This window comes from Sceloporus occidentalis, unplaced genomic scaffold (genome assembly GCF_023333645.1).
Source record: "Sceloporus occidentalis isolate IW3139 unplaced genomic scaffold, rSceOcc1.0.p SCAF_2, whole genome shotgun sequence".
NCBI lineage: Eukaryota > Metazoa > Chordata > Lepidosauria > Squamata > Phrynosomatidae > Sceloporus > Sceloporus occidentalis.
Genome location: NW_028316982.1, coordinates 253432602 through 253460431, shown reverse-complemented (window position 1 = coordinate 253460431; position 27830 = coordinate 253432602). Strand labels below are relative to the sequence as shown.

General features: G+C 40.0%; 1 protein-coding gene across 1 annotated transcript; it reads right to left on the bottom strand.

Moving 5' to 3' along the window:
* DCUN1D5 (defective in cullin neddylation 1 domain containing 5) lies at positions 1 to 27747 on the bottom strand. Its single transcript, XM_089512750.1, has 8 exons — positions 27264 to 27747; positions 17951 to 18042; positions 15591 to 15661; positions 12870 to 12961; positions 8184 to 8292; positions 7992 to 8096; positions 6742 to 6844; positions 1 to 2921 (listed from the first exon to the last, which is right to left on the bottom strand). Exons 1-8 carry the CDS (start codon positions 27338 to 27340, stop codon positions 2866 to 2868), a joined length of 705 nt encoding a protein of 234 aa, XP_089368876.1. The 5' UTR covers positions 27341 to 27747; the 3' UTR covers positions 1 to 2865.
* Positions 27748 to 27830: the final 83 nt, after the last annotated feature.

Here is a 27830-nt window from a genome sequence, read left to right as displayed (position 1 = left end):
TTTAAACCCTGAAATATGGTTTTATTATAAGAATAGTGAGAAAACCTCAGAGATACAAGTCATACATAGCAATCTTATACCTTCACATTAACATGTTGGCATTGGTGGACACAACATTGCATTAATTACTATGTTAAGATCAGAATTTGTAACTTGAAATAAAAGAGATGGTTAGTCTACGTTACTGGTACAATTGGGTTTTCCTGATTTATAACTTGAAACTTTAAAAACCTGAGAGAAAGGTTTCCTAAAGCACGGATAGGGGGTGGGTGGGGACTGATGACAATTTGGATGGCTAACTGCTCATTCATATGCATGAATACTGCAAAGATAGTCTCATTTTCCTTATATCTCTATTCCCAAATGGTTGGTTATGCTGTTGCAGATTTAATTAGGAAAGATATATTCTACTGTGGACACACCACAACAAAAAATGGGTGGGGGGGGGGGGTCAGGGAAAAGAAGAACTGCATACAGCACCCTTAAGGTCCATCACTAGCTATGTTTTCAACTTGCCTCATCCTTTGTACAAACATCTGAGCCCGAGTATGTGAAATAATTCAGCAGGGAAAAAATGCACTATTAAAGGCCAATTCGGTGCAAGCTGTGACAGGGCCACTAATGGCCACAGTACTTTTAAGGACAGCATTGTCCATTTCTGGGAAGAATGCCAGCCTATTCATAACCAATCCTGGGATATACCAACAAGGCTCACTCCAAATATTTTGGCTTAGAACATTAAAGAACACCAGGAATACTTGTAATGAAAACATCTCATCCCTCATCTAGGAATATTACATGCTTTTTTATATACATATCGCTCAGCTGGATATGAATTTCCTTCCACCTATGTGCAGAATGTTTAACTCTTGCAAACTTACTGTACTTTGCAAATCACAGAATTTCTTCTGTAGTGGTCAACAGTTTCTCTTTTACTCCAAAAATATGCAGTCTAGAACTTCACATGTTTTGGAAGTACTTGCAAACTGAATTTAAGTTACTTCCAATTTCAATATACTTAAAGACTACAGTCTTGGGGGAACTTCCAAAATGTAGCACTCATGGCTTTATGTCCATCCACAGGAAAAGCTTGCAGAACAAATATATTCTAATAAGGCTAAAGAAGAAATTACCTGAAGCTTTCTAAAGTGAAATGAGATATCTATTAATACAAATAATTAAATAAGAGCAGCACATGTGGGTGGTGGAGATGTTCTCCACGTTTTCAAATAGTATTTTTCATGTACACAGCTGCGAAAGAGCAATAAATTCCACAGTGTAATGTCATCCCTCTAGGATTATTGAAAGGGAATTGAATGACTGACATGGTCAAATATATCTCAATAGTTAGTGGAATTGAAAAAGAAATAGCCCTTTTCTATTGAAGAACAAAAAGAGATACTTAAGGACACCATATGACAAAGACAGAACCTCCCCACAAAATATACAAAATGCTTTGTCCAGACAAGATTATCTTGTCCTACCTGAACCTAGTTAGCGTATACAACACATTTGTAATACTCCTGAGGCAGAAGCTACTTCCATGTCTTTACCTAACATTATACAGTATGGGATAAGATCACATCACCAAGATGACATTGATTTGCTTAAGGATGTTGTAAAAGAAGCAGGATACCAAATGGAATGCTATAGTTTTTCATCCAGCCATCAACACACTGCCATTTTTCCTCAATTTAATTTCTTCACACATCACAAAGTAGGCTTGAAAATTTCTACATGCGGCTAACCCTGTGTATGGTTATAATTAAGACATATGAAACCAGCCTTTTAAGAGTGTGTAGTACTTATTACTTAATGATGCAAAAATAGTAAAATCATTAAGCACTTCAGCCTTCCATATTTGCCCTGATTCTTGATGGTAGAATTCAAATATACAGCCATGTTAGTCTGTAGAATCAGTATGTAGAAAGACCCTGTGGCACCTTTGAGACTAACTGAAAGAAAGAAGTTGACAGCATGAGCTCAGTTAGTCTCAAAAGTGCTACAAGATCTCTCTACATACTAATTCATGATGTTTTAGCAACAATCCCAACAATTCATGTTCTTGCTATATGGCAACAGACCACATTAAAGTAATATGACTCTTCTTAGTTCCAAGATGACATACAGGGACCTGGATTCTGGGAGTGAAAAACAAACAAACATCGGCTCCCCAAATTTGGAGAGGAAGTGGGGAATAATACTAAAATGTTCTCAGTCTAGTACACATTAAAACACTAGCATTACTTCCCTTTTAATATTTAGGCCACTTTTTAAAGTTCAAGAGTAGACAACTTTTTATATTCTATCAAAAAACAAAATGTTGAATTGGAATTATAGGAAAATTAATATTAAGGCCAAGCCACCATGTAAAGTTGCAAACTATGGCACGAATGATGGTGGGCATTTGTAGAACACCAGCCAAGGCTTAATGTTAATCATTCTTCCTAAACACAATCATTCCATTAAAACTACCACACCAGATTCCTATACTACTACAACAATTTTAACACATCTCCAGTATTCAACCATTTATATGGGGTATTTCTGATGCGCTCCACAATGTTTTGGTTTTTGTGTATTGAAACCACCATCATATTCAAGGGATATCCTTCACTTTTAAGACTGTTACAAATCTGAATTTTTATTATTCTGAAATGATAGAAACTTAAGACAAAATCCTCAATTTTTCTGTCTTAGGAGAGATGTGGTTCAATGCCCATTTCATGTGTAACAAGACTTCCTTTAAAAATAAAAGGAAAAAAAATTACTAAAGTTCATAAGGATGTGAATGCAACCCTTGGTTTTGACTCAGTTTTTGTAGGCATAGCATCAGATCAAACATTTTCTTCAGAGGTGCTCTTGCTATGACGCTTGACGGATCTTTTGCCATTCCACAAATTCATCAAGAAGAACAGGCCCTGGAAATGGAACAATGCCAGTTACAAACTGCACTTTAAGATGCTTGGCAACAGCAAGGCAAACAGTGTTAGCTTAAATTATGTTAACACTAAATAATCTCTAAATAATTTGAGCATGAATCATGTGGATGTTTTCTAAAGCAGTTTAAACAGAGAATAGATAGACTCATTTTTTGAAACAAGTTAAAATGTCTCTACCACGTTTGAGATGAGATTGGTTAAAAAAACCCGAAGGAAATTTGGTTGACACCACCTTTTAACTTACATTCTCAGAAATACAGGATTTCACAATTAAACCCGAGAGCTTGTTGCTGGCAAGTGATTTCTTTTTTTATTCTGCTTATGACAAAATACCCACATTTTAAAGGAAGAAAAGGGGAAGTAAATCACCAGACTTTGGAAACAGGGAATGGGAAATCTTCCACTTTTCAATGTTTTCCAAGGTTCAGTGCTTCAGGAACAACATCCTGCTCGGAACTGGTGCTTGTCTGTGCCTTTTCACAAGGCCTTAGAGCCATTTGTGATACTGGTGAATCACACTACAATATTTACAATGACATTACACACCAATACTCTATGTTCATGGAGACTCAGGATGGTGGAATTGTATTTTATTCACTGTAAGGCAGGGGTGGGGAACCTATGGCCCTGCTTGCTGTAAGGAATAGCTAGAATTTGTGGACCTCTGTCAGCTCTTATCATTATATTTTGCTTGCTCCACCCATCATGTAAGGGATCTGAAATCTTAAACAATGATAACATATAGACACATTCCAGAGTTTTAAAAGAATACTTCAAGATGTTATTTCTCATTTATTGCTTTGTCCTGAAAATCTCTGTGCAACTTAAGTCTTCCTGATAAGGACTGAACCTGTTCAGGCTGTAGATCCAACTTCATCCATGCTACACACATTAATATGGTTCTAAATTCACCTATAGAAAAGTGTCACTTATTTTCAGATACAAAATCACAGGAGTGGGCTGCAAGGTTTCAAGGTTCATAAGAGTCAGTTAAATATGTCCTTCTGTGCAGGCTGGCCTTAGTACCAAGACTCCTATTGGATGACAGACCCAAGACAGGAAGTGGCAAGTGGTTTATCAGTAGTGTCATCTACCAGAGAAAGAGTTGATCTGTCAACTCAAGCTGAAATTTTCTTAAAGAGTTTTTTTAATTAGAAACATTTGGGGAACCAAGCTGCATTAGTATACCTGTATTAATTTTTGTAGATTTCCAAAGCCTACTGTTACCACTGCTAAGTTGCCCTAGCTACTGCTACACCTGTGGGACTTCTGGAGTGTTCTTCAGATTTCTGCAGACAACTACCTCTTCATAGACCTTGGCCCATGAAGCCGACCCAGCAGTTTCCGCCAGTAAGTTCCACCCACTGCAACTGTCACTTCAGAAGGGGCAGGTTTGCTACCAGTGTGTATATGTGTGTCTGTGTGTGTGAGAGAGATATATAGCAATAGCAAGTACATTTCTATACCACTTATCAGTGAACGCGTACTCCTCCCTAAGCGGTTTACAATGTGTAAGACAATTGCCCCCAACAAACTGGGTACTCATTTTACCAACCTACGAAAGGATGGAAGGCTGAGTGGATCTTGGAGCAACTTATTGCTCTAGGATCAAACTTACAATGTTGTAGCTGCAGTAGCACCATTTAACCACTGTGCCACCAGGGTTCCCTGATATCACAGTGGGTTTATCTCTTTGGGCAAACTACTCTGAGTAAAGGCCTGCCTTGATGTTTGTGGGAAGCACAAGGACAAGGCTTGTCGTGACGCAGGGGTGGGGGAAGAGTGAGGGTTTTGTACTTGTTACCTGTGCGGTCTTTGAGGAAATGAGCTTGTGTTTTGGTGGGTCAGCACTGGCTGTTTGCCTGTGCTGTTTGGAGGCTTGTGTGTTTTTGCTTAGTTTTGGCTGTGTACTTTCCCTAAGCACACGATCTAAAGGGGTGGAGAGAGAGAAAAAAAGGCATTTTTGTGGGCATTTCATGGGGGACTTTAAGAGAGAAACCTGGACAGTTGTGCTGCTAAGTATGTATGATGATGCACATGGATGATGATGTAGTTGTTGCATTGCACTGACTTGCAACATCTGGGCCATGTTTATTTTATTGTTTGAGGATCTGCTGTGCTGTATCTTGAGCAAATGCAAGCGGCAAGACAAAGTACAACAACTTGAGGCATTTAGAGGATCCCAATTCTGAAACAGAAAAGAGAGCTGTCTGGAGCTGCACAATCAATTCCAAGCTCTCCCCCTAATTTCAATTATGAGGCACAGGAAGAAGGATAAGACCGTACACTCCGAAGACATGGAGGCAACCTTGGAAGATTCTATGGATGAAAGAGCTACTGTCTATTTCCAAAGGAAAGAGATGTGGGGTGGTATGATTCCCTGTTGAGAGGGACAGAGACAGTGGTGTGTGGGCCTGAAAAGATGTCTCAACATGTATACCATCTCCAAGAGTGAAGATCCATGATGTAACAAAGAGGCTGATAAGGCTCATCAAAGGCAATGACCACTACCACTTCATTCTGATCCACGTTGAAACAAATAATACTGCAAGATATAGCCTTTGACATATTGCAAGGTACTATGAGCTCTAGGGAAGAAACTGGAGGTCCCTGGGGCACAGGTTTTATTTAATTGCTCCTTCCTTCCATAGCCTAGCAGTAGAAAGAAAAATAGAAGTGTAATACTGCTCCACAGGTGGTGCCATCAAGGAAGATTTGGCTTAAAGGACCATAGTCTATGCTTTCATGAAGAGGAAACATCAGGCAGGAGATTGGCAGCACCTCACAGCAAGTTAAAAGAGTATATTTTTTGGGGTCCTGAAAATCTGATCAAAAGAACTTTAAATTGGATTACTTGGAAGAAGGACCAGAAAGCAGGGGGATACCAAGTACTCGGGACAATGGCCTTAATGATAATGGAAGGGGGGAGGGGAGTTGGGCCAATAGTACAAGAACCCAAGAGAAGATTGAAAAAAAGCAGCAAGGAATCAGCTGGGGGAGAATGACCTGTGGTCTTAAGATGCCTCTACACTAATGCATAGAGCATGGGAAATAAGATGAACTTGGACTCTATATGCAGAAAGGCAAATATGCTTAAATAGACACCACTGAAACCTGGTGGAATGAGAATCATGGAACACAGTATGGAATAATAATAAATAATAATAAAACTTTTATTTATATACCCCTTTTCCTTCAGATCAAAGCGGTTCACACACGATGTAACACCACCATTAGTAAGAATGGGACTTGAGGTCCTGTGGGTTTTTTTTTTTTGTTTTGCTATCTATCTGGGGTGGGTGGGTCCTGAATGGATCCACCGTGAATACCAAGGTTCGACTGTACCACCCATAATGGAAATATAAACATATCAAAACATCAGTTGTGACTCATTACATTTGTTCTTCTACTGCATTTTCAGATATATCCCTTTGTTCATATTCAGAAAAAAGAAATGTATCTCGCATGCCCTCTAATATAGGCTAAAAATATGTACTGTATACACATAGTGAAGATCTGGCAAACCTATACATAATTGTTCTGGTTAAGACCTCTGACTGGCTTAAGTTCTACAGTTTCTGTGTATGAAATCACCAGGGTATTAGCTGATCCTTTTAATGCTTTTCTTCTTTCGCAAAAGAGCTTCCCACTCAAGGCTCTTATTTGTTTCCCCAATCTTTGTGATTTCTGTATGAATGTTATTGGTACAGGGTTTTTTTAAGTAATGTGATGCATTCACCTGAAATCCAAAATTCATCCAATGTATAAATTAAGACAAAAGAAAACAGAGAATACTCACATGCCCCATCTTCATCGTAGTTGCTAAGATCTGCATGGACAGTTCTGCTGAATTCTAACACATTGTACCACTGATCTTTGTTAATTACTCTGTATTTTGACTGCTACAGAACAATAAGAGATTGCGTCTCAGCAAACAAAAGGTAGTCTATGAGAATGATCACACAAAGAATCATGCATTTTTTTTCTCCACAGAGGCAAGAAGTTATAGTGGTTTATGAAATATGTGAAAAAGCAGTTTTTAGTGTGGATTTAAATGAGCTGGCTTGACTGTTAAAACAGAAGACTATTTTTGGCAGGGTAACAGGGAAAACATTGCAAAGGGCACAAATGCAGGCATGAAAATATAGGGAAAGGCAGCTAATAGCAAATAACATAATAAATAGTAGCTAAGAAATAAGGAAGATACCATTTCTTTTAGCAGAATAATATGGCTTATACAGGAGTTCATTTCCTTTCCAGGCTCTAAAAGAAAATATTTTGGTATATAAGCTTGCCAGTTTCCCAAAGGGAAAGGGTAATTTACCCTAGCAGCATAGGTGAATGAAGCAGAACCCATTACATGCAAGAACCACCTAGTTCTGCAGTCATGCAAGTCTAATGTTGCCTCTCCAATCTAAAGCACTTAAAACAATTAATAAAAATATATTTTGTTTCTAAAAAGGAATACAAGGAAGTGAATTTTTTGCAGATATTTGTTTATTTCTTTTGAAAATATGAACATGTACATACAAGACCATCTAAGTAAATTAAAAATATTGGCACTTTTCTCCTCTGGTTTTTAGATAGTATTCTAAAACAGGTGCACAACAATTAATCTTAAAAACAACTACTTGACTCAAATGGTTCATGTATGGGAAGTTTCTTTCAGGAGAGCAGGCAAGAAACAATTACAGTGGGCCTCTGATATTTGCTGGGGTTTGGTTCCACAACCCCGTTGACACCAAAATCCATGGATGTTCAGGTCCCATTACGTACAATGGTGTAGCCAAATGGTGTTTCTTCTAAAATGGCAAAATCAAGATTTGATTTTGGGTTTTTTTAAAAAAATATTTTCAACCTGTGGATGTTTGACTCCATGGATAAAAAAAAATCTGTTGGATGTGGAAACTGACTGTATAGCAGGTACATTTCTACATATTCAAGATCAGGATCAGAAATGTATGGTGGGCTGGTTGTTTTTGCAGACTTATGCACTATATAAATCAAATATTGAACACATTAAATATTTTAAAAATTATATATGCATACCTCCAAGTATTGATAAAATACTGAAAACAGTGGCCACGTTCTTCCAAGCAGAAGTGCTAACATAGATTTTGCAGTGTCAATATCAAGACTTCTCTGGTCTTTGTCCTAAATTGATTAAAGAAATCATAGCTCAGAAAATAAATGATAATCAGCTGAATTCATGCTTTTTTAAAAAAGAGGAGTTGCACATACCCTTGCAAAATCAAATGCATATCTGTAGATATTCTTAAACGTTGAAATGTCATTCAGTTGTGTGCGCAAAAAATCAAATTTACTCTGCAGCTTTTCTGTACAGTCACATCTTAAATAAAAGAAAGTTATATGCAAAACACATTAATAGATGGGAGTAGACAGGCACTTCTCAATTTCAACAGTGAAACAATCAAGGCTTGAAGCACTTCAAGGCTCTCAACACAACAGTAGCAGCCTAGGGTATACCTTTGCATTCTTGCATATAGTCATTCATTTTGATATCTTCCTCCACAACATTCGATTGTCTAAATGTTTCTGAGACCAACTTCTATGAGCTTTCATAACTGGCTATGTTAGCTAAGACTGAAGTAAGTTGCTATTCAAACACTTGGCAGGCAAGAGGCTGGGGAAAGCTGCTATAAAGGAGACAGCGCATCCATGCCGACAAACCTGAGCTAGACCAAAGTGATGGATAAATGTGAAGGTGGTGCCAGGATACGTGGTGCCAGGAATATAAACCATAATACTATTTGTATGGAAATATATTCATTAATCTAGTTTTCTTTCCACTGCAGAAGAAAGCAAATATTTATGCATAAATATTTGCCTGCAAGTTATTCTGCATAGAAATACATTTGGGTTGTTTTTGTTTTTTTGATTGGGTATAATGTTTTTGAGGGGGTTATATTGGGGAGCAAATAAATATTTTTGCAAGGAAATGCGTTGTTTTTGTGCCAAAAATGTATTTTTCATATTTTTTCAAAAAGACCATGTTTTTGTGTGTGAGCAAATCTAGTGCTTTTTGTGCAAAAAGACATGAAAACTCTTTTTTAATATATAAAAATGATTTTTTTCTCTTTGGAACTCTTTGTTCCTCTTTGGACCAGTTGGAAGTTTCCAAATTCTCTTCAAAGACAGTCTCATAATCCAAATGGAATGTAACTAAGGCATGCATCATCATAGCCAGGTCTGACATCTTATGGAAAGGGTGCAACTAGCACACATACCTTATCTGTGCAAATGTTCTCCTGGACATTGCAGAGATGTGAGCTTCCAGGCCCCAGGCAGAATCCAAGTGTACACTTAAGCTGTGTACCTGCATCTTAAGGGGAGTGTCACAATACCCTGAACAGATTAAATTTCTATTCCCCGATCTGCTTTTTAAACCAGAGCACCTCTGTCCTGTCTGTACTGAGTTTCCATTTTTTCATCCTAATCCTGTAGGAAACAGTAATTCTGAAAACTGAACAGGGCAGCAGGATAAACTAGCTTGTCTGTGATGGCAACTATGCCTGGTGCTCTGAACAAAATCAATTCTGCTAGAGCAGTGGTTCTCAACCTCTGGTCCTCCAGATGTTTGTGACTCCAGCTCCCAGATTCCCTCATCACTGGCCATGCTGGACAAAGGCTTCTGGGTGTTGAAGTCCAAAACAGCTGGAGGATCAAAGGATGAGAACCTCTGTGCTAGAGGATGCATGTACAGCATGCCTGCGCCATACGCAGGCACACCATATGTGGCTTTACCCTTATGTAGAAGGTAAAGCTGCAGAAGGGATAATGGTGCACATATCGTGCTACACGCAGGAGCGCTCTCCTATTGAAACAAATGGGTTTTGAGTGCACACCGTTTTCCCTATATCTTTTGGGAATGGATCCCCCACATATGAGGAGGGTCCACTGTATACTTAATCTTTTGTTGCAAAACCAACCTCCCTATTTTATTACAGGCTGCTTTCTGGTACAACAAATCTCAGGACAGCATGTATGAATCAAAAGGATTCAAGCAAAGCTATAAGCACATGTCTTGGCATTGCCTGAAAAACAAACAAAACAGAAGCTTCACTTTCATCTTCTTTGGAGGAAGCACTCACATTGAGTTGGTATGCCCAAAATACCCTTGCCCTAGGTACTACCTACCTAATTGTCAAACCATACCATGCTGTTAACACAGGAGTGAAGTAGACAGGCAGGAAAAAGCAAGTCAAAACCTTGCTGACCGCACTGGCTGCTCATAAGTCGGCTTGAATGTGCATGGCCTGACCACATGGCGTGACATCAAGCCACACTGTTGGGTAATTTCCCCCTCACCAACCATGTGCACCGTTGCACAAACACACCACTGGTGACCGTCTTCTGTTTAGATGCCATCCCAGTGGATGCCCCCCATTGATCGTCCACACAGTTGCACCTTTGATCTTCTACCGGGACAGGACACAGAGGCAGAGGTGTGCCTAGTAAAACACTGGCAATGCACATTCATGCCCTCTTCACTCCATGCTACCTCTTGGACTGTCTGGTTTGTGTATGTTGTAATTACATCTATTGGAAATGTCATGTTTTTACTTTTTTGCACTGCTGCCCCAACCACTTGGCTATGCTGGCTCTGTCCTTTTTAAATATGCATCTGCACTATTGTGCTTATATGCACGTTTAGGGTTAGAGTTAGGATAGATAGCTTCTTTAGAACCTCTCTGGCATTGGCATGTTTATATGCAGGGTCAAAGGTGTGCATTTCTTGGGCTAGGTCAGATTATTCTAGATTCATTTTGGTCCTGCTTTTAGCACCATACTGTGGCCTTCGTGTGGTTTCCGGCCGCTTCGGGGGCATGTGTCACATAAACACCCAAAGCAGCCAGAAGCCATGTTATTTGGCCTTAAAGCACAGGTACAGCCTCACCAGTCAATATTAAATCCATATTTGGTTTGAACTGAGGAAAGCAACTTCTCAAGTATTTATTGACCACTGTGAAGAGTTTAAGGTGCTGAGCTATTTAGAACATCATACATCAATATTAACACATTGAATTGGGCCTGGTGTTTCACTGGGAGAGAGTGCAAGTATTTTGAAGCACAGAAAATATTACTATCTGTTCGTGCCCAAACACAGACAGTATAGCGTTCTGAACCAGCAGCACTCTTCATACTCGTTCAAGAGAAGCCTCATGGAGAAAACATTGCAATAATCCACTCTGGAAATTATGAGAATGTACACTAATGTACCCAGATTATCCAGACCCAAGAATGATTGCAGGTGGTGAGCAAGGTACAAGTGACCACAAAGCACTCTTTGCCATTCAAGTCATCTGGGGTATCAAGGGGAGTATTATTCCAGGCTGAACAGTCTGTCTATAATTTGAAAGAATTGCCCCCCATCTAGCTCTGCTGGGTTTGCTAAAGCAGCTAACACATGTGATTTAGACTGTTATAAGCACTGAGCTGCACTTTGAATTGTATCTGAAAAATGTCTGGCAGCCAATGCAGATTTATTTTTAAATAGTAATTTGGTTCGCTAGATCAGTAGCTGTATTATATACTTAATGATATTTTTTTTGGTAGTCTTCAAAGGCAGTCCCACAAGTAGTACATTGTAGTACTTCATTCAAGAGGTTATCAGTTTCTCTCTGTAAAGAATGAGCCAAAGCTGGTCATCAGATTTGCTGGTGAAAGCCATTACATGCTGCTGGTGTCACCCTGGAGTTCCAGTGACAATCAGTATCCCTAATTCTATGAGTATGATCCATCAGAGTGTGTGGTAACTATCAAGAAAAGATTAGAGAATCCTTACTAGAGAAACCACTAACATGATCACTGTGTCAACTGTACTATTGCTTTATTTTCTCTCCCACTTCCCCCTCAGCAATGAGATTCAAAGCAGCTTGTAGAATTAAAAAAGCAAAACACATACAGTTTTTATATATAATGCAGTGAAACTACCTACAACACTAAAACCACTAAAACAAGTCTTTGCCTGGCACCTGAAGGACAACAAGAAGACATTCTAGTCTTCCTGGGACGAGAGTTCAAGAAGCTAGGAGCAGCCACCAAAAGGTTATGAGCCTTCATTCAGCCCACTACTGCTTATTCAGCATCTCTATTAAATTACAATAATTTTATTATGCTTAAGTAGAGCACTTCTTTTAGAGACATTTGTACATTGGGCAAAATCAGCACATCACCTATGTTACTGTCTGGGCAAGAAAAAGCCATCAAGGATAAAGGTAGGAGGAAAAATAAAAACAGCACTCCCATGATGTCTGAAGGTAGCTCCAGAAACATGTGGTGGTGGTGGGTAAGGAATCAGTATCAGTCTCACACTGCCATTTCCCCAAACACTGTGATTTAAGTTCGTTGTAAATGCTGCTTCTGCATGAGAAAGAGTTTGCAGTACTCACGTTTTCTACACCCTGGGCAAATTTGGCAAGCTGTTAGTAAATGACAAATATGAAAGGACATGGTGCTCTCTGCAACATTTTGCAAGCAATAAGTATTTCTTCATTCAGGCTAAAACCATGACATGTAGTGCTAAACTAGACATTAAATGCTGTTGCACACACACTCCCCTTTTTGCTTTTAGAGCCAAAAGCAGCTTCAAAAGTATTTGGGGCTGGTTTCAAGTTGAAACATAATGAGGGGGATAAGTGAAGAGTTAAGCATTCATATTCCTGGCCACCTTAGAACTTGCAGAAGCCCAAGGTACAAGTACATACAAAAGGGGAAGGATACATACAACATCTCTTCTGACCAAATGGGAAACCATGCAAATCATCAGTGGTATTATCAGACCATTTTGAAATTGGTACCCTATAGGCAAAGGTTCTGTATCATATTTTCAACAGGTTCACTAACTGAAAGATTAAAATCTGTTATTTCAAACACATTAAAGATTATTTTAAATGTAGTTCTTACTGTAATGAGGTCATCCCCTTTAACCATTCTTCCTTTGTAAAGAATCCCATGCTTTCAGCCTCCAGTTTCCAGGCTAAAACTAGCATAATAATCTGTAAAAGAAATTTAAATAAAAATATGCAATATTTACAAAGAACAAATTACTTGCTAAACAATACTTGGGACTATTTAATCATTTTTGAATGGCAATAGAAATTTGCAATGATTCAAATGCAGATGCAATTTTAAATTAGCACAACAGCAGAATTTCCCCCTTAACTCCAGGACTAAGAACATGGTTTGGATAAGATACATATCTCATCCTACTTCAGAGGTATTTTGGAGAATCTCCAAATCAAATGTGATACAAAGCAAAGCAGGCTGTTTCAAGACTTCAGACACAAAATGGTGTTTTTGTCCCAATCTGATATATCTCTGAACTTCACTCTCCCCCTGATGTAATTAACACAAAGTGAGAGAAGGAAATTAGAGTCTGGGGAAAGTATATGAAGTTTTATACGGATATTTCCAGCTTCCAGCCAGGAAATGACTTTATCGCAGTTCTCCGAAGACTTTGTGAGAGGGACACTGAAGAATTTATCAAGACTTTCAGTGAATTTTCTTTTTTTAAAGGTGTAACTGATAAACATAACTAGGAAATGCCCTACTCTGAACTGCTTACTGAGGGAACATCTGACACCAAAGTCCTGATTCAGTCATCCTTTGTCTCTTGCCCAGCTCTTTAAACATGAGAACTGTTGAGTTCCATCAAGAGGCCTTGACCTTCATATCAAATCCATCCCCTTTGGTTTTCCTGCCCAGTAGAGAGAGGGTACCATATAAATAGAGGGAACATCTGAGTGCATCTTCTTCTCCTTAGCAACCTCAATGAGAAACTTCAATGAGAAAGCTATTGCCTCTTGATGGGGGTGCTGTGAAAGCTATTCACCATGTAAACTCATAGTGATGAGGTGAACTTTTCAATAATTAAAGTTATGAAAAGAAGAGTGGAAAGACCTCCAATCCCATATCTGCAAGAGGAATGGGATCTGGCTCTGAGGATTTTAGAGCAGTGTATATATGTAGGTGTATGTATTAAAGAGACATCAGACCTAGGACCACTTACCTAGGCGTAAACTCACATTGAGCTTAAAGAAAGACATGTACAGAATTCTGCTGTTGACCACAAAGATCAACAATGATAAAAGATCAAAGCATATTTGATAGCTGAATATTCTTCTAACTTGGTGTTTCCCAACTTTTAGTCCTCCATTTGTTTTGTGCTTCAGATCCCAGAAGCCCCAACCAACTTGGCCATCAGGCAGGAATTATGGGAACTGAAGTCCAAAACACCTGGAGGACCAAAGGCTTGGAACCACTGACCTAAACACAGGAACACTGGCAGGGAGCCTATTCCATCCTCTTTTACTTCATTATCAAGTGTATTTACTTGACATATGAATAGGATTAGAGCAGGAGTGGGCAAAGTGTGACCCTTGGAATTCCTATGTGTTCCCTGAAGCACCTCAGAAGCCCCACAAAACCCCCAGACTAAAAAAGGTTGGAGGCTGATTTCTGGACAACTTTGTTTTGATCCAAGAAAGTCAAAATGTGTTCAAGTCACAGCAATTTGCTCCTCTTGACCCTAAAAACAAAACAAAAACAAACAAACAAAACAAAACCTAACCCCAAAGAAATTTTAAAAGCTGCCTGATGAAGGCAGCCAGAAGTGATATCTTGCATTTGGCCTGCTGGGCAGATGCAGGGTGAGGAAATGGCACATGCCGCTGCATAGTTGCCTACTCCTGGGGGCTAGACAGTAGACCAATGATCTGTCTTCCTGGCTGAAAGGATATTTAATGTCTCATGCTTGCATCAAGATTTGAAAGCAGGCTTATACTTCAAAAAATTCTGCAAGCACTCAATTACTGTTTTTAGTTCTTAACTCCCTCAAGCATACTTTTTTTTAAATACTTGCAGGAAAACTCCACATTCTAAGTTGTGCCTCTACATTCTAAGTTGCCTATGAAACCACAGAGAAAACAGGGGTATCCTTTTTTTTTTAAACTCACCTTTTATAAACAGGTGGCTCAAATTGCCCTGCCTCTACTTGCTTCAAATATGATGGTCTTTATTTCCTGAGGCAACTATCATGCTTATGTATTCCACTAATTATGCCAAAAAAGTGACAGCTGTATGTGAGTTTCCCACTACAGTCAAACTTCAGACTTCAGAAAAGAATACAAAGTAAGAACTCAGTTCCAATCAAAGGAAAGGGAGCACAATTCAGTGGAGCCTTGCCTTACGCGGGGATCCATTCCGCCCCCCCAATGTAAGGCAAATACCATGTAAGCTTGAACCCCATTCACTAGACATGTGTGCACCATGAGCACGTGTGCCATTCAATGTATTGCAGTGCGGCTTCCATGTAAAGTGGAAGCCACATATGGCGTGCCCGCGTACGCTGTATAAGGGAAACAGGCATTTATGGGAGTAATTTGAAAATCTAATTTTACTTATTTTCAGAATACAGTGGGTCCTCCACTTACGCGGGGGATCCGTTCCGGATCCCCCCATGTAAGGGAAAATATGCCTATGCTTGAGCCCAATAGGAAATAATGGCATGTGCGCCATTGTTTTTTCCCTGTGTGGCTTCTGCGTAAGCTGGAATCCGTGTAAAATGTGTCTGCACATGGCGCAGGCGCATTGTATGGCATACTAATCTTTACTAACAAAGCTTACATTTTCCGGTTCGACTCCAATGTCCTCACAGAATTTCTCCATTCCCTCAGGCCCAACTACTTCATCTTCACCTTTGAAACAAAGAAATCAGGTTAAGATATCACACATAAAAATTACTTTTCTCACCCATGGCCAGGCCACATATTTGGCAACACACATCCATGTGATTGCCCCAAGGGAACCAGCAGACATGGGAAAGGTTTAAGCACTTCCCACCCATGAATCATTTCTATGTAGTAAACTGCCTCTTATTCACACTTTCCCCCATATTCAACAAACTGGGGCTCTTAGACATGTATCTACCAACATATACATAATTTTAGCTTGAGTGTTTAATTTATCTTTAAATTAAATTCTCTCTTACATAAGCAGATAGGGTTAAGCAAACTAAATGAAAAGTGCATAATTTATCTAATTATGCCAACAGGTCTTCATTCACTTGTACACAAACACACAACAGCATAATTCAGGGTGCAATGTCTTCATCCTGAACTGGTGCTTTTCCTGAGCTGTTTCATGTTCTTACTGCTTTACAACTTCAAGTGTTCCCCACCCTCCACCCAAACTGTCACCTTTTATATTTTTAGGACTTACTAATGTTTTGCAATCAGGCTTATGATATTAGTTCTCAGCAGCAGATTACCTGAGCACCATTTTAGGTAGGGAAAGGATCTGATAAGCAATGTCTCCCTTTTCATCTTGTACATAGGACCAACACAATGACATTTTAGAGAGCAGATGGTTAGTGATGCAGCTCAAAAGAAGCAAAATCAGTCTCAGCTTGGTTAGAATCTTAAAACACAGAGAAACAAATTCACCTAAATTTTAAGAACAGTTAAATGCTGTAGACAGACTTGTGGAAGAACAAACATTAGTCAAACTATTGATACTTCTTAGATTTTGTAATAATTTCGTGCAGTACGTCATTCCCTGCCTCCAAAACCAACCTTCTCAAGCCAGATAGTAAAACACAAGACTGGTAGAACAGCAGACAAGAAGAGGCAGTACTAACGTCTAAACCAGTGGTGGCGAACCTATGGCACACGTGCCAGAGTTGACACCCAGAGCCCTTTCTGTGGGCACACATGCTATCGCCCTAGCACAGTTTGCCAGAGTTTCTTATTAGAAAGCCAGAGGGAGGTGGCACTTTACAATAAATAAGTGGGGTCTGGGTTGCAGTTTGGGCAGTCTGTAAAAGGTTCACCATCACTGGTCTAAACCAATGAAGCAATGAACCATTTCTCCCATGTGGGTCCCACATTGAGAACTGTACATTTTATTCCACAAAAGAAAGTAAACTGTGTGCAAGGACATGGATGGCTGTTATTCTATCAGTAAGGATAATGGTACATTAAGTGTGAAAGCACAACGTTTATCTTTTTCTTACTATGTGCACTCATGGAAGAGGCAGAAAATAAACTGTAATTTCTAGGAGACTTGGAGCAGAGCAGCAATAATTTAAAAGCAAAAAGAAAATACCTTTAAAATTAGGTTGCTAAAATCTTTTAAAATCTTTTGAAAAATGTTAGACACAATGCTGCCTATTTACGGACAGAATAAAAACAAGAAAGGAGAACCATACTGTCAGGCTGATGAGATTTTAGTAATACAGACTCTTGCTATTGACTGGAAAGTACATCCATTCCTGTGCATTTTTTCTTTTGTGGGATAATGTATACAATTTTTAAAATGGAACATACCTGCTAAAAATGGTACATAGTTTCAGCAGCTGGCACTTCAGCACTCTCTTTTTATAAAGCTTTAGTTGGAGGTTAAATTACTTCCAAGTTTACAGGAGACATTAGTTATGTAAGGGACAGACAACTAAGGGTTTTTTTGCACAGCTAAAAAATCTGACTTACCTTGCCCAGTTTGAAGCCTCTTCTAGGATGCAGCCAGATACTGTCACTCACATTTTGCCACTGGTGCTGTCTTCCGCATAAAGCCCGCCTAGAAGCCATGCTCAGCTGGCCAATTTGCAAAGTCAGGAGTTTCCCGGCTTTGTAAATCGGCCAGCTGAGCTCGGATTCTAGCTGGGTTTTAGGCAGGAGGCAGCATGGGCAGCAAAATGCAAGTGATAATATCCAACTACATCCTGAAAGAGGGTTCAAATCGGGCAAGGTAAGTCTGATTTTTTAGCTGTGCGAACATCTCCTAAGTTGGAGGATACATGTCCACTCATGTGTATTTGTTTGCAGAGCTATCTTTTGAGCCTAAAAGTAGTTTTAAAAATATGTAAAAGTGTAGGCAATTATTCCCTCAATACATCAGGCAATCTGGTTCTCAAGAAACACATTTTATGTTATTAGTAATGTGACTGGAAAAAAACCCTAGATTTTAAGCTCTTATCAGTTTCATACCTGCATATTCATAAAACCACGACAGGCACTTCTTGCTTGAAAAATGCTCCTCACCACTTATCACTTTACTAGAAGCTTGTGACCTGCAGTAGCTTGTGAAGACATAACATAGTTCTTTTTATTACATTATCATCATTCTGGAGAAAATGTTCCCAATAAGAAATTACTAAACAATATAGACTTCTTTCCTAAAATGTGGCTGTTTCTTTAAATTAATTTTGATTCTTTTAAAAAATACGTATTTTAAAGAGTACTAATATCCTGCTTTTTAAAAACTTTCACACTGATTATATTATTGTTATTGTTACATTTCCACAGTTTAAACAATCAAAAAGGAACATAAAAGACTCAGCTTTTGCTTTTATTCTGACAGCCGAATTGAAAATGTCTGCAAGTCTGCAGACAGAATCAAGGCCACTATAGCCAGGCATTATACTGTATGTTGTCATTCAGAAATTAAGTCTGCAAAAAGCGTACTTTATAGAAATTGCAGTAATTAGATATTTTGAAAGACCAATTATTTTAAGAAGTCCAGTTCAACAGTCATTGTAGTTTAAATAAAGTCCTAAGCAGGTCAGATGTTTCCACTGAACACTGGGTATCTACATGAGAATAAGAACATGTGCTGCAGATACTGATGTGCATTTCACCTATGTGGACCAGAAAAGGTGCCTTTTGAGGGAAATGGCAATCTACATGCAGTTACCACTTATGTATAATCACTGGTATAACTACAGCAGCATCAGACACAGTAGTACTAATTTACTGAAATATGATACAAATTAAATGACATACAAAATACTATGTTGGGAATAAAAGGAAATACTCAGTCCTTGAATAAATATTTTGTCTCCTCTTATTTCTGCGACCTGGTAGCAAACACTGCCCTCTATGTCAGGGCTTGGGAACCCAGAATTGAATGTGGGCTGATAGGGGCATTTTAATAATACTAGGTGATTAGAATGCAAAAGTATGAAACAAAGCAAAACCAAACATTTTTAGAGAATTTAACCTAGGATCAGGAAATGAAGACGTGAGACTTACTGAATTTTGTGAGGCCAAGAATTTGTTCACTGCAAACACATCTCTCAGGTGACTGAATAAATTACTGTATATGTGGATGCAACAGATAACCAATATAGAAATAAAACAAACTACATACTTTGAAGTAAAAGATGGAAAAGCTGCATTATCTCTGCAAAAAACAAGTCCAGAGGCAGACTGTGGCACAAGCTATGCTTTGTTAATATCAACAATTAGAGTAAAGTTAAAGAGGTACACTAGATCAATCATAGTACCAAAATACAATTGGGGGGGGGGGGGGAGAATTTAAAGTCCATAAAAAGAACTGATTTGCATATGAAGCTTAACTGACCAGGAACCCAAGCATTCCAGACCAAACCATAGACAATGTGAGGGAGAAATAGAAAAATGGAAAAAGACACTATCTATACTTAAAAAGAAAGAAGGAAAAATCACTGGATGATTGATGAAACCCTTCAACAGTTATGGACAGAGAAAGAAATGTGACAGAAATAGGGCCAGAAACCTGAATACAAATGTTCAGACTGGAATCTAAATCATGAGAAAGTATGGGCCGCTCTAAAAGAAAGGAGTGTGCCATGCCATTTGATTGTCCTGAAGCATAACCTACATTTGGACAGGAAGCCACTGTCAAGGACAGAATATGGAGGAACAGAATGGCTTCCGATTGCCAAAGGGGCCAGTCAAGGCTGGATTTTATCACCCTATCTGTTGAATTTATACACAGAAGATATAATCCTGAAAGCAGAATTAGACTGATGTATGAACTATCTGATATTGGCAAGATTTTTCCAACCATGCACTGTATTTATACTTATTGGCTACAGATGTATCTTTCTTTCCTGGAAACTCATTGCAGGGCAGCAGACAAAGGCTCATGGACTGACACTGTTCCACAGACCCCACTTTGAGTAGCACTGATTTAGACAAGTTTAAAAGTGGATGATGAAGAAAGAGAAATGAAGATGTTCTATAACTTGGCTCAGTCCTTAATCAAGCTGGATACTATAAACAAGAAATCAGAAGAGTAGGACTAAGAAGGTAACTCTGAAGGAACTTGAAAGATCCTCTGAAATACAAATATTTCTCTGAATACGAAAGTCAGAATTATCCATAGTGCAGAAATTGGACAGGAAGAAAATCAACTCTTGAAATGTGGTGCTAGAAGAGTTCTATGACATCATGGACTTTTAAAATAAATAAAGACTGAACTCTCACCAGATGCCTAAACATATGTACTTTCGACACATCATAATAGAATAGATAGAACAGATAGAATAGAATCATAGAATTAGAAGAGACTGCAAGGGGCATTCAGTCCAACCCTCTGCCAGGCTGGGATATACAATAAAAGCACTCCTGACAGATGGGCATCCAGACTTTGTTTTAAAAACTTCCAATGATAAGGCTTGGTAAATCAGAAGGCAGTAGGAAGAGGAAGACTGCATTACAAGTAGATTGACCTCAGATGGATTGATTCAAGGAAGCCACAGCCCAATTTCGGCAAGAACGGAGTAGGTCTATTGATGACCCTAGGCATCTCTATGGGCCTTGGACATCTCTCATTCATAAGGTCAACATAGGTCAATGCCAGCTTGACTACAAGTAATAACTTGTTCTGGACTGAATATACTTAAGGGGATTAACTTCTATTGCCTTCAGATGAATGGGGACTCCTGTTTAGCTTCTTAAGAGGGGATGGAGTCTATTAGGGCTTTAAGGAGCAGCATTTCAACAACAGGCTTACTTTTATGGAATCTGCTGCTTCTAAAATCTGTCTCGCTCTTATTTTGCATTCACACAGAAAAGCAGAAAACTCGGCAGGAGTGCTAAGGAGTGAAGAACAGTTATTTGGTTCTCTGTTTGATAGAAGGCTGTAGCCCCGTAATGAAATTTCTGTCAGCTTAATTTCTAAACAAAATTTCAGGCGTAATGGAAGCTCAGAATCCTTGGTGATGCTCAACATTCACACCCCTTTAGTAGAGGGACTGTAATGTTAGTCAAGACAGTACTGCACTGAACATTACTGTTACTGCAGAGAAGCACTGAACAATTTTGTGCTGAAGTGTGAGCACCTGTAAGATAATTTAATACATTTGTTTTTAAAACATTTGATTAAGTCATTAAACTGTGTGTCTACTGCAGAGTGACCGACTGAAAGGATTACAGCTGAATACTTTGATGATCCTCAGAGAGTTGATTTAGATGAGGTAGCAACCTAGATAACCATATCAAGTTAATGCTCAGCCTTGCTTAAGCATGTGAAATTGAAACAACCTACCTTCCCTTCCCTCATTCCTCATTGTTTAATTTTAGAGTGCAGGGCCCTCTCCCATCTCTACTTTAAAATGTCATGGACACTGATTGTGCTATAAGAATAAGGCGCAGCAGTGAGATATTTATTATTCATGAACAACTGTATGTACAGCAATGACTTTTATCAGTCATGCTCCAGTTGTACCCTCGAGTCCATCACTTTTATTATTCAAAATCTTGTACAGAAATCTGCCCCACGGCAAGCTAAAAGGGAGTACGATAGTAGTACTTTGGAAAGGTGACTGCTGAATCCACAGTTGTAAGGAACGACTGAGAGACAGAAGGGATCTCTCAGCTCCAATTTAATTTCAATTGTATTTCATTATATCCTTGTCCCCAGGATTGTGATCCTAAACATTCATGTCCCTTTACTACAATTCTGCAACATTATCTTAGTTGTTTATACACACTGGTTGAACAAGTGCTATACCTTGTCTTTAGTTTAGAAAGGTTTTGTTTAACTGCCTGCAGCATGTTTTTAACAACTTAATTCAGGAATGGCAAACTAAACAGTAGCCTACCTGTACAGACACAAATGATGGCATATGCAAATGTTTAGACAGTTGCAAAATAAGGGTTCTAATGGATATTATATTATGTTTTACTACCTAAGGCCATTGCTCTTGATATTGGTAGAAAAGACAGATTATTACCTCATGTGAAACAAAATATGCTTTTCCAAACTTGTTGAACATGGCAATGAGAAGATCATGTCCTGACATGCATGTCTGTGTAAGCAGTACCATTAAATTTATACTTCTTACACTAAAGAAACTAAAATGAACTCATTCTGTCCAAAGGTAGGCAGGATAACCAATAGTGCTACCATAACTGATTGAATTAATTTGTCTGACATAAAAAGCCATCTCATCAAGGTTTCTAGAGCAACACAAAGTAAGTGTAGCACAAAAACAAGATAGCTAGAAAGGTTGCATAACCTCATTCTTTGGAGGCTTTCAACAGATGCTAAGCCAGCACCTGTTTGTTACATGCTGTCTTAACGGATTTGTTCAAAATGTTGGAGTTACAGAAGTGTCACCCTTGTGATTCTAACAAATGATTACTAACATATTTACTCAAGAGTAAACTTAATTGTGTTCAGCTGTCCTTTACAGTTCTAAAGAACACAAGGAAAGAAAATTGGGTGTTCCAAACCTTCAGGTATCAAGTATCAAGACATGTTAATGGAACAGTAGCTGGACTCTGATGGCTGGTGTTATTTTAAATAGGACCTTGTTTTGAACGTGCTAAAAACAGAACATTCAGCATGTATATTGAATTTAAGAATTCATTTTCAAATAGATCAGTATTTATGCATACTAACATATATCTGTAAGTTATTGCTTTTCAAGCTACATACAATAAATGCTATTTGCTAGTATTTTCAAATACAGTACATGTTTCTTAAAAGTCTATTAACTAGAAGCTCCTCCAGTGAGTCAATCCTATACACACAGATACATAGCCATTCTACCTACTTCTTCCAATGCATGCCTCTTGCTGACAAAACAGACTAGGTAAGAGGAGATTACTGTCAAAGCCATGGTAAATATTCATGCTGGATGGTAACTGGAACAGCTCTTTTTCTGGTCCACATATGAAAATGGTGGATAGTAACTGAGGGAAGTGGCGATGATGAAAACAAAAAGTGGAAGTCCAGGGAAGTGAATTTGGCTTTTGGATTGATAGTTCCATCTCTGTGGTATAAAGCACTAACTGCAGAGAGCAAGTGGATGAAAGGTAGAGGATAAAGTTGCTCCTGTCCAGATCAGGCACACTGAAAAGTGCAGGATATACTGAAAAGGGCGACAAGAACAATTTCGTGGTGAAATTCTCACTGGAAAACTAACATATGCTCCTTGATCAGATGTCTTAATTTACTCCAAAAATCACTGTGCATAATTAAGTCACTCGGAAGGTGCAAGGGATGGAGATTCTCACAGCTGTCAGATTCTGCTTCTCCATGCACTGACTGACATAATATGATTGAATTACTGCATAGCCTGACTTGAGTTAAGAGGTGAAAGGCCGAAGTTCTGTAGTAAAGCACAGGCTTTGCATGCAAAAGGTTCCTAATGATCAGGAGACAATAAATTAGAACAGACAGGACAGAAAATTTGGCAACAAAGTGACCATGCAGAAAAGTCTTCAATGAGGTGTCCACACTGCACTTTACTACCATGTTCTTAAAACGATTCTATATTGTTTTAAAGTATTACTGCTTTAATATGGTAGTTTAATTATATTTTAATGTTTAATTGTTAGGTTTAATTCATATTGTGAGCTGCCTTGCATCACATTCAGCAAAAAAGCAAGATATTAATAAAACAAATAAAATGGATGGATTAACAATTCCATGGAAGGCAGATTCAAAACTGCAGAAATAACCCAGTCTGAGACCGCTTTAACTACTCTGATTCAGTGCTAGAGAACCCTGGAAACTGTACTTTATTGTGGCACCAGAGCTCTCTGACAGAGAAGGCAAAATGTCTTGCAGAATTTCCTAACAATGAGCCAGGGCAGTTAAAGCGGTCTCCAACTAGATTATTTCCGTAGTGTGTTTTGGACTGCAGTTAAGCTTCCTATACGGCTTACTGATACAATTCACACAGGCATAAGTGGCCTCCATTATACTCATCTCAAATGAGAAGGCACATACCATGAAATCACCACTGATGATTGATTATTATCCCATCTTTCTCCTGGAACAGGATACTATATCTACAGCACGCCCTCGGCTTACGCAGGGATCCATTCCCCCCCCCCCCCCGAGTAAGTCGAATTCCACGCATGCTCAAGCCCCATTTGCATGAATGGGGCTCATGCATGCAGCGCACGCCAGCCATGGGCATGCGCCCCATTCATGCGAATGGGACACACCGCCCCTTGCGCCCCACGCAGCTTTCCTCGTGTGGTCAAAGCCACATATAGTGCGCCCGCGTATGACGTGGGCGCACTGTAATCTGGACCTATGGCAACATTACAGTGGCATATATTGTTTTACTGCTGTACCTACCATTGTACAGAAGACAATGGGGGGCAGATTTCTTTGACTCAAATAATTCGTAATTGAAATCAGTGGTTCTCAAACGGTGGGATGGCACCCCTTGGGTGGGTGAGAGTTGGTCAAGGGGGGGGGGGGGCGCGAGACTTGGATGCTGTGATTGTTCCTTCTCCTCCCAAACCTTTTTATGTGTAAAATTTACACATGCGTTGGGCTGAATATTGAATTTATTTCAATATTTTTCCTTTATAAAATGTTAAAATATGAATATACAGTGGACCCTTGGTATCTGGTAGGGTTTGGTTCCAGGATTCCTTGTGTATACAAAATCTGCAGGTGCTCAACTCCCATTAACTACAATGGCACAGTAAAATGGTGTCTCTTATACAAAATGGCAAAATCAAAGTTTGTTTTTCAGAATTCATATATTAAAAATATTTTCAAGCCATGGGTGCTTGAATAAAAAAATCCATGGATATGAAGGGCTGATTGTACATGAACGTGTGAATGAAAATACGTACATTAAATAAACAAAATATTTTTACTCATATACTACAATGAGTGGGAGGGGGTACCATCAATATGTAGGTGTAAAGGAGGAGGGTCCCAAGTGTAAAAAGTCTGAGTACCACTGATCTGATTATTGAAGATGGTCAATGAAGAATGTGCAAAAGCAGATTTATAGCTGAACTTCAAGGAAACAAAAAATATGACTACAAATGATCTACATAATTTTAAAACAGCTGATGAACAGATCTAAATGTTCAGGATTTCCTATACTGGGACTCAATCATCAATCAGAGCAGAGAATGCCGTCAAGAAATCGAAAGAAGATTAGGACTTGGAAGGGCAGCTATGAAGCAACTAGAGAAGATCCTGAAGTGTAAAGGTATATCATTAAGTACCAAAGTTAAGATGGTCCACACCACTGTATTTCCTATTTTTATGTATAGTTGTGAAAGCTGGCCAGTGAAGAAAGCTAACAGGGAAAAAAATCAACTCGCTTGAGATGGGGTGCTCAAGAAGAGTTCTGAGAATACTGTGGACCGCTAAAAAGACCAGTGGAGCAGAGCAGATTAGGCCTGGACTCTCCCCAGAAGCAAAGATGACTACTGTATATACTTGACTATAAGTCAACTTCATGTATAACTCCAGAGCAGATTTTGGAGGCAATATTATGGATTTTGATATGACCTGTGGATAAGCCAAGGTAAAATTTAGGGGTATGTAACAAAAGACCTAAAGGAAGAAGCAAAGGTAAAAAAAGCCAACTTAAAAAATTCCAGCAGCCATAACTGTGCTCATATTAAAGGCTGGATGAATGAGAGAGTAGAGGAAGGTGCTTTCAGGACAGATTATGCTCTTGCCTTTTACCAGGGAAGGGTTCCTGTTTAAATATGAGTTAACGTACCAAACTTACATTGACTCATGGAAGGCGAGTCTTCTTTTTAGGTCAATATTTTGAATAAAAATTCTAGACTTGTACATGAGTATATACAGTAAACTGAGGTTGTCCTGTTTTGACAACATCATGACAATGTATAACTACAAGATGATAATGTGTAGTAAAGTTTAGAGCAACAGAAAAAGAGGACAACCATATTGCAGGTGGATAGACTCAGATCACAGAAGCCATGGCCATAAGTCTGCAGGAGATCAGGGTAATTTGGAAGTCTCTCATCCATAGGGTCAACATGGGTTGAACTCAACTCAAAGGCAGTTAACAACAACCACAACTAGCCGAAATTGTTCCTAGAGGGGGTTAGAGGGGATGGTCAGACCAACATGAAAGTGGAATAATACACAATCATCACATAAGCTGCATTTCAGTTGGAGACAATAAAGCCATGATGACCATAGATGGCACCTGACCAACTCTCTGGTACCTATTGCCAGCATGGTGCCGGAGGGAGGGAAAGGGGGTCTTCTCTCCAAATCAGAGGCTGCCCTTCTGATATCACAGAGGAGCCAATGAGTATCCAAAGGGATCTTGTGACACCTTTTGAGACTTAATGCTGCATCTGCACTGCAGAAATAATATGGTTTGACCCCATTTTAACAGCCAGGACTCAGTGCTAAGACACTCTGGGAATTGTAGTGCTGCATGACGTTTAGCCTTCTCTCTCTGTGCACAGGGACCCTGCAGCACCTCTGAGACGATCTGCAAGACAGAAGTCAATAGCATGAGCCTTCCTAGACTTGGGCCTACTTCCTCCCATTCTTCCCTGTCAGAGAGCTCCAGTGCCACAACAAACTACAATTCCCAGGATCCCACAGCATGGAGCCATGGCAGCTAAGGAGGCATCAAACCGGATTATTTCCGCAGCGTGGGAGGCCAGGGCTGGAATCCTGTCTCAGCCATGGAAACCCACTGGGCGGCCCTGGGCAAGTCACACTCTCTCAGCCTCAGCTGCTGAGGAAAGAGAAGGGGTAGCGATGGGAATAAGGAGCTCCATCCCCACCTCCCTCCCTCCTTCATTCTTTCACACCCTCCCTTCTTCCTTTTCCCCTCCATCCCTACTTCTTTCTTTTTTCCCCTTCTCTTCTTCCTCCTTCCCTCCCCTCCTTCATTCTTTGCCACCTCCCTCCCTCCATCCTTTTTTCTCTTCCTTTCCTACCTTCTTCCTCTCCTTCCCTCCCTCCCTCTATGCTTTTCTTTTCCTACCTTCTTTCATCTCTCCTCCCTTCCCTCTTTCTTTCTTTCCCTCCGTCCCTTTCTCCTTCCCTCCATCCTTCTTTTCCCCCTTCCCTTCTTCCTCTCCTTCCTTCCCCCTTCCCTTCTTCCGTCCATCGTTCTTTTCCCCTTCCTTTCCTCTTTTCTTTCCCTCCATCCTTCTTTCTTTCCCACCCTCCTTCCTTCCTTCCCTATTTCTTTCTTTCCTTCCCAGGGGCCTGGCTCAGGGGAAGGGCTGGCACTGGGGCCTGGGCTGGGCATTGTCCTCCTTGTACCTGGTGATCTTACACTTCTTGAGGCCCGTCTCGTCGCCCGCCTGACCGGGGGATTTGCGCTTCTTCTTCACGGGCATCTCCTCGGATCAAGGAGGCGACGCTGAAGGGGATTCGGGACGCCCTCCTCCTCCTCCTCCTCGTCTTCCTGTTGAAGCGGCGAGCGCGGCCTCCCTCGCCGTGGCGCCCTCCCGGCCTCGGCCTCGGCTTCCCTGGAGGAGGAGGAGGCGGTTGCTGAGGGAAAAACCCGCAGCGACGCCGGCAAGGAAGAAGAGGCGACAAGAAGAAGCCGAGGAGGAGGAGGAGGAGGCGCGACTGACGCCGGGAGACGCAGGAGCAGGAAGTGACAGCGGCGCGCCTCTCCTGGCAAGACGCCGCTCCCCGCCTCTTCCGGGCGGAGCTACCACACCAGGGCGGAGCTAAAGCTCATAGCCACGCCCCCTCGAGGGCAAGCCGTGACGGAAGGAAGAGGCGGGGCGTCGTGACAGACGGGCCTTGTGACCCAGTTGTGACGCGGTTGGCGACAAGCTACCTCAGGAGCGCTGGACTTTCCGTCCCGTCAGCCCCGGC